This window comes from Otolemur garnettii, unplaced genomic scaffold, assembly GCF_000181295.1.
Source record: "Otolemur garnettii isolate 467f Iridium unplaced genomic scaffold, OtoGar3 scaffold00148, whole genome shotgun sequence".
Classification (NCBI taxonomy): domain Eukaryota; kingdom Metazoa; phylum Chordata; class Mammalia; order Primates; family Galagidae; genus Otolemur; species Otolemur garnettii.
In genome coordinates, this window is record NW_003852543.1 from 4,405,431 (window position 1) to 4,415,583 (window position 10,153).

Here is a 10,153-nt window from a genome sequence, read left to right on the forward strand (position 1 = left end):
AAAAAAAAAAAAAACTTTACTACATACAAACTTAATAGCTTTTATTTAATCTTCTGAAGGATTGTCTTATACATTATTTCTCCTAAAAGTTTTTCAAACAACAACATAATTTCAAGGTGATACATTTTTGTGAAAGCATATAAATGGACTGTCCGTTACATACTATATTTCCTTCTGATAGTATGTTTCTGTCTTTTGGGAATTAATCAAATCATGGACAATTTGTCGGTTAATGTTCAAGTAGTTACCCTAAAAATCTCTTCTCTTGTTGAGACTGGTCAGAAGGCAGAATCAACAGACTGTGTGTATGTAACAGAACAATTAATAAAAAAACTTTGATCTTCAGAACTTATTCATACTAGTGAAGTCAGTGTGTCTACAATTCTGCATTTACCACAAATACCATTCCCCAAGCATGGTAGATAAAACCAAACATTTAAAAAACTCTCTTATGGCAGGAACTTTTACAAATAGGGGAGTTCTAGCATGTTCCTAATTTGATTAATATTTTGTAGTATTGTCCAAGAGACAGTGATTTATTAAGCATTGATATAAACTGTTAAGTATTCAACAATTTTGAAAATGAATGTTGATCATCTAAGAATTTCAAATTTCCTAAGTCAACACATGCTTGACCAGGTTCTCTTTGCAAATGCCATCTCTTCTTATCAACAGTGAATCTGAACATTCAACTTTGTACCTTCAAAAACACGATGAATCCTTCTCTCATATATATATATATATCTATCTCAGTAAAAAGCAAATCATAAATGATCAGATTTGGGAGCAATTTTATCAATGTAATTCTGAGACAGAATAGTTACTTCCTTTCTACATCGTGGGTTAGAGTTCCCACCAATTTTGTTTAATGTTCTTTCCAAGAATTAACACTTGTATTTTTCTTTCACTTTCTCATCCAATTTTCAAATACATTTGACACAAATTTAAGATTAAGACAATAATTAAAGAAGTCACTTATATTTCTTCAGGTGATAAGGAGTTAAGTATTTTCTGGTGTGTATTTAAGACAACAATTAGTTTCATTTGAGCACACACAAGAGAAAACTATGTTATTATTACTCACCCACAGTTTTCTGGTACCTCCTTGTTGACCTGTGGGGAGTTCTAGGTGAAGGTCTCCTCCACTAGAGTACATTTCTACAACCTGGGACAAAATAGCAAGTGATAGTTAAGTTTAAAATGATATTCTCCATTCAGTGCCCCATCTGTGTAAGCAATCGTGGTGTTTTTAATTAAAACGAGGTAACTTTGAAGATTTAACTTAGAAATATAGTTGTTTGAAAGACTAGATTTAGAAAATGACAAGATACTTAGTTTTCTTTTTTCCAAAGGACATAATTTATGAAAATCATCAGGTTTCTGAAATGCAAATTATACATTTCTTACAGTAATACAAGTGCTTCTTTATTACACATTTAAAACAGCAGCAGATCAAACAATTACCATAATTGTGAAATAGTAAAGAACATAAATGTTATTCTGAGACATATACAATAATTCTAATGTAGTGTAAAAACTTTTTTTTTTTTGGTAGCAAAATTGTAGGTACTAACACCTCCATGGCTTGTACATTTGTGATTTTTTTTTTAAAGCTGTATTGGGTTATCATTTATGTACAATAAACAATACATACTTAAAGAAAACAACAGAATCCTGACATATATATGCAGACATGAAACTACTGCTCCAATTCAGATATTAAATATAAATTATGCTCTTATAATCCATTCATCCTTCTCTGACCACTCCTATTCCTAGGCAACCACTGATCTGCTCTCTCTCTCTATAGATTACTTTATATTTTCTCCAGTTTTATATAAATGGAATAATACAACATATACTCCTGTGTCTGGCTTCTTTCACTCAGTGTAATTATTTTGAAACCCATCATGTTATATGTATTCATAGTTCATTTCTATTTTATGACTATACCAAAGTTTTTTTTTAATCAATGTTCACATACTGATGAACCATTTGGGTTGTTTCCAGTGCTTGGCCATTAGATAAAAAGCCGCTGTGGACACTGAGTACAGGTTTTAGTGTGGACATCTATTTTCCTTTCTGTTTCCTATGAATGAAACAGATCATGGCAGGTAGGCTAACCCTAGCTCTTAGAAAGAAAGAATACATTAAACTCAATTAAACTTGGGGTGAAGTATGAGAATGAGTAGAGAACTTTGGCTTGTTTTATCACAAAAAATTCTTTAGAACTGAATAAAAATGGCCAAATCAAGATAAATGGCAATTCTTTTCTTTTTTGTAGAGACAGTTTCACTTTATTGCCCACGGGAGAGTGCTGTGGCGTCACATAGCTCACAGCAACCTCCAACTCCTGGGTTTAGGCGATTTCCTTGCCTCAGCCTCCTGAGTAGCCAGGACTACAGGCGCCCGCCACAATGCCTGGCTATTTTTTTGTTGTAGTTTGGCTGGGGCTGGGTTTGAACCCACCACCCTTGGTATATGGGGTTGATGCCCTGCCCACTGAGCCACAGGCACTGCCTGAGAAATGGCAATTCTTTAGTATAAGTTTTTTTTTGGCTGGTGGGTAGGCTAATGTTGCTAAAAAAGTAATTCATTTAGCAAAGAGTGATGAAAATTTTGATGTTCAAAAAAAAAAAGAAAATTTTGAGTGTTATTACTTGCCTCCTGATTTAAGACAATGTTCTTCTGAAGTATTTATTGTATTAATAATAATAGCACCTTAACTGATGTGGTGACTGTATAACTTTTCCTGAGAAACTAGAAACTACTACATATTATTTCACATATATGCATGCAAAAGCACAGTGAAAGGTCTACAGCAGACATCCTCAAACTACAGCCCGTGGGCCACATGCAGCGCGCCTAGGACATTTATCTGGCCCGCTGGGTGTTTTTGTTGCTGCTGCCTGTCCTGCTTAGCAGCCAACTCATCCTGGGGCCCGTAGTCCGGCCCTCCAATGGTCTGAGGGACAGTGAACTGGCCCCCTGTTTAAAAAGTTTGAGGATCCCTGGTCTACAGTGACACATACCAACGGTGTGTGAGAAAGGACCTGGGATTAGAGCTATGCTGTCCATATGATAGCTACCAGCTACATGTGGTTATTTACACTTAAATTAGTTGAAGTAAAACAGCATTAAATGTTCAGTTCTTAGTCCCCCTTCCCCAATTCACATGCTTAATAGTCACATGTGGCTAGTTGGCTACTGTACTGGACAGAGCAGATATTGAACTTTTCCACCATCACAAATAGTTCTGTTGGACAGCACTGTACTATAAAGTAGGGAGTTCAAAGGCACTTTTGCTTCACTCATGTTTGTCTCATGTTTGAATTTTTAACTTTTTTTCAGGGAGTGTTATATAATGAACAAATCAGATGCATTTTCTAACTTAATAATATTTTCTTAAACTTGGGGATAAGACTAATGACACAACATAACTTATTATGGATTATCAGATTAAGAGCGCCTTCCCAGATAAACACTCTATATTGGTTCTAGGAGGGCAACTTTGGTTTTCCATTTGCTTTCCCATTTTGCTGGTGGAAAGTGCACATTGTAGCACATCTTGAATTAAAATGTTATAACTAACTGGAAAAAGACTAAATGAACTGAATTCAAAGAGATCACTGCTCTGGACAGTAGCTTGATAACTCCAAAGGTTGAGAAGAAAAGGCACAGACTATAGGTTACTTAAGTAGCAAGTGCAGACAGCCTAGCATCTGCCAAGTCCTATAAGCTGATAACAGTCAAGGAAAGAAAGCATTAAGAATTTCTGAGGTTTCTGTACAGATGTGTGATAACAACTAGCTCAGAAGGGGAGAAATATAGCACTACCTAAAGTAGCAAAAGGACAAAATGGCCAGACAGAACTTACAGATTAAAAATAAAAATGAAAAAGCCACTGTGTGTAGTAGAAAACTCTTCCTTAATTACATGTAGCACTGTTTAAACCAGGGGTCCTCAAACTTTTTAAATAGGGGGCCAGTTCACTGTCCCTCAGACTGTTGGAAGCGCTGGACTGTAGGCCCTGGGACGGGTTGGAGGCTAAGCAGGACAGGCAGCAGGGACAAAAACACCCAGGGGGCCGGGTAAATGTCCTAGGTGGGCTGCAAGTAGCCCGCGGGCCGTAGTTTGAGGACGCCTGGTTTAAACTGTAACACCAGAAAAGCCATAGTCATGTAAAACTATGAATTCCAGAATTCAAAATCCAGAATTTCAAAATCCAGACTTTCTTCTAAAATTCAGAGTACAATAAGCTGTACTAAAAGTAATACCCCTATTTACTACATCTATAAAACTTCATTATTTTAAATAGCAACAGGAAGCTGTAACAAACTGTGATTTCACACTAAGCATTAATTCCTACGCAAATGAAATTTATCCAAAATCACCATCATAAACTCACCTGTAAAGGTTCACTGTGAGGATTGTGTATGTTTATTATAGGTGAGAAACTGCTATTCACAGGTACTCTTGCCCCAAGGAATGGTCTCAAGCGATATGGATTTGGAACTCCAACACCAAATACCTATTCCAAAGGAAGAAAAAAAAAAGAAATTTGAGTTGCTTTTATAGCTAAAATTTTTATAGTTAAAACTGATTGCTATAGGAAGACTGGTCACTCTAATTTAGATGGAAAAATAATAACAGTTCTTTTTTTAATCTATAAATTTTTAATTTTTAATTAAAATCATAACTATTCATTTGTGGTGTACAATATGATGATTCACTATACAAGGTGGAATGCTTAAATCAAACTGATTAACATAACTATCACCTCATTTACTTATTTTTTGTGGTAAGACATTAAAATTTACTCTTAGTTATTTTAAAATATACCCTTGCATTGTGTACATCACGCATTAGGTGAGATCCCACCAAATGCCCCCCTCCCTTACCCTCTCCTTTCTCCTTTGCTAGACTATATTTGTGTTTTATCATTTGTGTAACAGTTCCTTTTTTACAAAAACCCCACAAATGTAGTTTCTATACTTGACTTGGCTACATATTTGATTTTATATGTGGATTTGGAATGAATTCTATAATATATGCAAACTGAAATGATAGCAGTCCTTCATAAAGTCATGGAATAGGCAAAAGAAGAAAACAGGGATTCAAAAGATTTCCCTACTCTAACCATCAGAAGATGAATCTCTGGTCCAGACAATGCCTCAACTATCAAGCCCAGCCTCAGGTCCCCAGCCATGGGAAGGCCCTAGGTTGACTAAATGGGGTGAGCCAGTCATTCAAATGATAGATATTAAATGTTTGTTTATTTATTTATTTAGAGACAGAGTCTCACTCTTTCACCCTGGGTAGAGTGCCATGGCATTATAGCTCACAGTAACCTCAAACTCTTAGGCTCAAGAGATCCTCTTGCTTCAGCCTCCCGAGTAGCTGGGAATACAGGTGCCTGTCTGCCACAATGCTCAGTCTTTTTTTTTTTTTTTTTAAAGAGATGGGGTCTTGCTCTTGCTCAGGCTGGTCTCAAACTCTTGAGCTCAAGCAATCCACCTGCCTCAGCCTCCTGGAGTGCTAGGATTACAGGTGTGAGCCACGAAGCCTGTCCCAGATTAAGTATTGATGAGGTGCTAGGCATACACACAGTAGTGAACAATTCAGTAGTGAATAAATACATAATATGCCTATTCTCATGAAACTTACATTATAGTACTGAGGAGAGACTAGATATTAACAACAAGATTTTAAAAATCCCTCTGGTTACATGGTAAATAATGAACCAGATAGGGGTTGGGGGAGAGTTTAGACAGCTACTGGACACATAATCCAATGAGAAATGACAGTGGCTTGGAAGAAAGCAGTGATAGTGAAGAGGAGAGAAGTGGACATAGTAGAGAAACATTTAGAAAGAAGACTTGGTGAAAGACCAGATGTGGAGAAGTGAAATAAGACGACAGCTGGCTGCTAGGGTTCATCCTGAGAGCAATCTCATTATAATCTCCAGATAGTCCAGACTGGCTGTGACCATCTAGGTCAGTTGGGGGATGCCTTTGGAGGGTAATGACCTTGGTTCTTATGACAGTCTTTTCATTTACTTGGTAAGTGTATGTTAAATGAGTATTATTTATATAACACTTAAAAATTACTGAACTGAGCATCAAAAGTTTAATGAATCCCTACTACCTTTAAAAATTCATTCATCTGGGCGGCACCTGTGGCTCAAGGAGTAGGGCGCCGGCCCCATATGCCGGAGGTGGTGGGTTCAAACCCAGCCCCAGCCAAAAACCACAAAAAAAAAAAAAAAAAAAAAAATTCATTCATCTTAAGTAAGCAGAACACTTGGTTCCTTACTAAAATGGAATATTTACTTTGACATATTTTCAAAATATATGAAGTGTTTTGGGCATTGGAGAAGGATAAAAAATGTCAAGTAAGGTATTAGCTAAGTAAGGATTTAAACAACTGAATTCTAGCACAACACAGTGGAAAAGATTATGGTGTATGTAGTGCTCAACAACTTACTAGTACCATTATTTGGCAAATTATTTAGCCTTTCCAAACTTTAATTGCTGTATCTAAAACACAAGCAGAAGCACATATATATACATGCAGTATAATGCTAGACAAAAAAAAAAACAATTCTTAATAATCTTGATAACTTTGATATATAAAAATCTTGATTCACAAAATGATGGCTGATACACAAAGATTTACTATATTATTCCTTTAAACACTAATGTTAATAATCTAAAAAAATTTTACATAGAAAATGTTTATCAAAAAAGTAAACAACATAAATACTACTGCTAATTCTTTAGTAATGACTCTTCACCAAAGAAAAACAGACATGTATGTTTTAATATAGAAAATATTATCAACTATGCCTCATAAGTGCATGAAAAGTAAAAATTAAAAACAATTTTTAAAGTGTGAAAATATTTTTTACTATTCTTTTGTCATCCAATCTTATTAACACTTTAGCTGTAGCTTTAAAATCATTTGTTCAGTATGATTTGAATAGGAATATTTGCAATAAGTATAAAAATGCTCTCCACTCTTATGTTTTCTATTATCCTGAGTTTCCAAAGTTTTTAGAAGGTGTGACAACATGATATGGTAGAGACGGTTAAGTATATTTTATAAAGTAAACACAAGTTTTAATTCTCAGTCTTACCTGGTAAGTAAATACCCCATGATTAGATGTGTTAATAAATAAAGTATTTTCTACATTTCCTACTACTCTTGCAAGAAAAACTACATCAAATGATGTATTTCCTCCTGGAAGAATTTTCTGCAAAGAAAAACAATAAATAAAGTTATATTGGTAATACTTCCCCAAACAATCAGATCATGCTGACCAAAATTAAGATAGCTAAAATTCCTTAAGCAAATATCTCGGAATCATTACTGTAAACTAGCTTTTCTCCTTCAAAAGTTTAAGTTTTATATTAGCCAAGCTATTGTGAAATGGAAAATAATAAAAAAAGTTTTCTTACTGAATTGTCTACAGTCACACATCTTTGTCAATTACTAGCCTAAAGCCCAGAACCACAGATCCTGGTTTCCTTGGATTTGGTTCATTCAACAGTCACTTAGGCTGAAAAGAAGTGCCTAATTGTAGGCTATTCCACTATCAGACAATCAAGGAGAAGCAGAGCTGAAGCTGAACTTTTCATATGGATGCACTACTGTACTACTAAGCAACAAGTGGTATCATTCTAAAGAATGAGCCCAGGTCTCAACCCTGATCCACGAAAGGCACAAAATATCCCCAGCACTTAAATTAGGAAAAGGCGGCAGGGGTAAAAATACGTGTAGGAACTCACTCCTGTTATTTTGTGCAGACTGAGAATGTCACCCCTAGTCGGTGAAATAAAATTTTATTACAACAAAACAATAAGGCTAATCCACAAAGTATGAAAGATGAGGATTACAGTTCTGCCTTAAATAAAGTCTTAGAATGTGTTTTAATATGTAAAGCTAACAACTTCTCTCACTGTCTCTACAGCTAGAACTCCAAAATACTACCTAAATTACTGCTCGAAATACATAGTCATTACAAAAGTTCTGAGATACAAAAAAACAAAGAAATGTAAAATCCATGTGAAGGAAAACAAATGAAGCCCTCTCAGCAACACCAATAAGATAAGCAAGTTGAAACTTGCACAGGTGAATCAGAAAGGATGATGTCAACTGTGTTTCTTGGAAGTGAAATAATGGATCATAACACAGTCTGTTTCAAAACTTTTGTAGTGACCCATGTACATGGCATTGAGACTCTGGCTTTACCTTAGGATGAAGAAAACTGGAAAAGAGTACTGTAATATCATCAATGAAAAGAATAATTTACAAAATCGTAACTTTTCTTGCCTTATTACAGAGTCTGATTACCACCTAACCCCAAATCACAGGAAAGTCAAGCACTTCCAAGAGATACAATGTGAGTACCAGCTCAACTACTAGAGAATGGGAAGAAGAAGAGGCTACCACAACGAAGTGAGCAAGAAATTCAGCTAAAATTTTTGCTCATTGCTAAAAGGTCAAGTGTAGGCTACCATGAGAGTAAAGAGCCTCTATTACAAACTTTTAATACAGGGGGCCAGTTCACTGTCCCTCCTACTGTTGGAGGGCCAGACTGTGGCCCCAGGACGAGTCAGCTGCTAAGCAGGACAGGCAGCGGCGGAAAAACACCTGGTGGGCTGGATAAATGTCCTCAGCGGGCCACATTCCATTGTTTGGAGGACGTCTGCTCTAGAAAATGTAAAGACTAGGTGGAATTCACAACTAAGCCAGAAACAGACACTGGGTAAATCCTCAAATAGCTTGAAAATAAACAACAGCTTCTAAAATAACCCACTGGTCAAGTAAGTAGTTACAAAATGTATTATAAAATATTTTCAATCAATTGAAAATGGAACACAAGGCATCAAAATTTGTAGCCTGCAATTAAAGCAATATTAGGAAGAAAATTTATAGTATTAACATGCTTATTAGGAGAAGAAATATCTCAAGTCAACTATGGTTTCCCTTTGAAACACTAGAAAAGGAGTAAATAGAACACTTAGCAAAGGAGGAATAATACAAAGAACAAAAAAATTAATGAAATAGAAAACAAAAACGCAAAATATCAATAAAACCAAAGGTGAGGCTTCAAACAGGGTTAATAAAACTGATAAAACCCTACACAGAATGACCATTAACAAAAAAGGAAAAGACAAAAATATAAGAAACTAAAATATGGACATTATATACCCTTTATAGCCAGGGGTGGGCCTTGTGCAAATTATGTAAGGACTGTTTTGGTTATCTGTGGTGTCAGATACTGCAAAAATTATGCACCGACCTTCTTTATGACTATCCGCTTTCTTTAGTGTATGTATATCTAATGTGTGGTCCAAGACAACTTTTCTTCCAATGTATAGCAGAAAAGAAAAAGGACTGAACAACTCTGTGTGAGTTAACATGTGAAAAGAATGACTAAGGGATTTTGCAAAAATCTCTTATGCCCATAAATTTAGTAACCAGATGCAAGGGACACCTGCCAAATCTGACACAATCTGCTAAAGCTAATTCAAAATGAAACAGATAGCCAGAATAGTCCTACAACCAATTAAAGAAATTTAATTTGTGGTAAAAACCCTTCCCACAAAGAAAAGCCTGAGTGGAGATGATTTCATTGGTAGAATTCTCTACCAACCATTTAAGAAAGAAATAATACCAATTCTACATAAATTTTCCAGTTTTCAGAAGAAGAGTGAACATTCTTAATTCATTTTGAACCCTGAGACCAAGATCAGATAAAGTTTTGACAAGAAAACTACATGCCAATACCCTTGATAAACATGGACACATAACCTACAAAGTACTGGCAAACTGAATCCAGGTGATGATGCATTATGGCCAACTGATTTTCACCTTAGAAATGCAATTTTTATTCAAGATTCAAAAATCAATATAATTCATTTACCAACAGACTGAAAAAAAAAAAAAAGAACCATAAGGTCATCTCTTTATCACATCTTTATTGAGATGTAGTAATTTGACAATGCTTAATGTTCATTCATGATTAAAAATCTCAGAAAACTAGGTGAATAGAACTCTCTCAACGTGATAAACAGTATCTACAAAAATCGTAGAGTTAGAATATTTAATGATGAATGAATAAATGTTTTCTCTCCAAAATTCAGAA

General features: G+C 35.3%; 1 protein-coding gene across 2 annotated transcripts in view; it reads right to left on the bottom strand.

Annotated features, from left to right (window-relative positions):
- TMEM131 (transmembrane protein 131) overlaps positions 1-10,153 on the bottom strand; it is a 226,413-nt gene that overhangs the window by 66,659 nt on the left and 149,601 nt on the right. For both annotated transcript variants that reach the window (XM_003799287.3, XM_023518803.1), the window contains 3 exons: positions 7,139-7,255; positions 4,409-4,531; positions 1,085-1,165 (listed from right to left, as the gene is read on the bottom strand). In XM_003799287.3, coding sequence (XP_003799335.1) covers positions 1,085-1,165; positions 4,409-4,531; positions 7,139-7,255 — 321 coding nt within the window. The remainder of the gene's footprint in view (positions 1-1,084; positions 1,166-4,408; positions 4,532-7,138; positions 7,256-10,153) is intronic.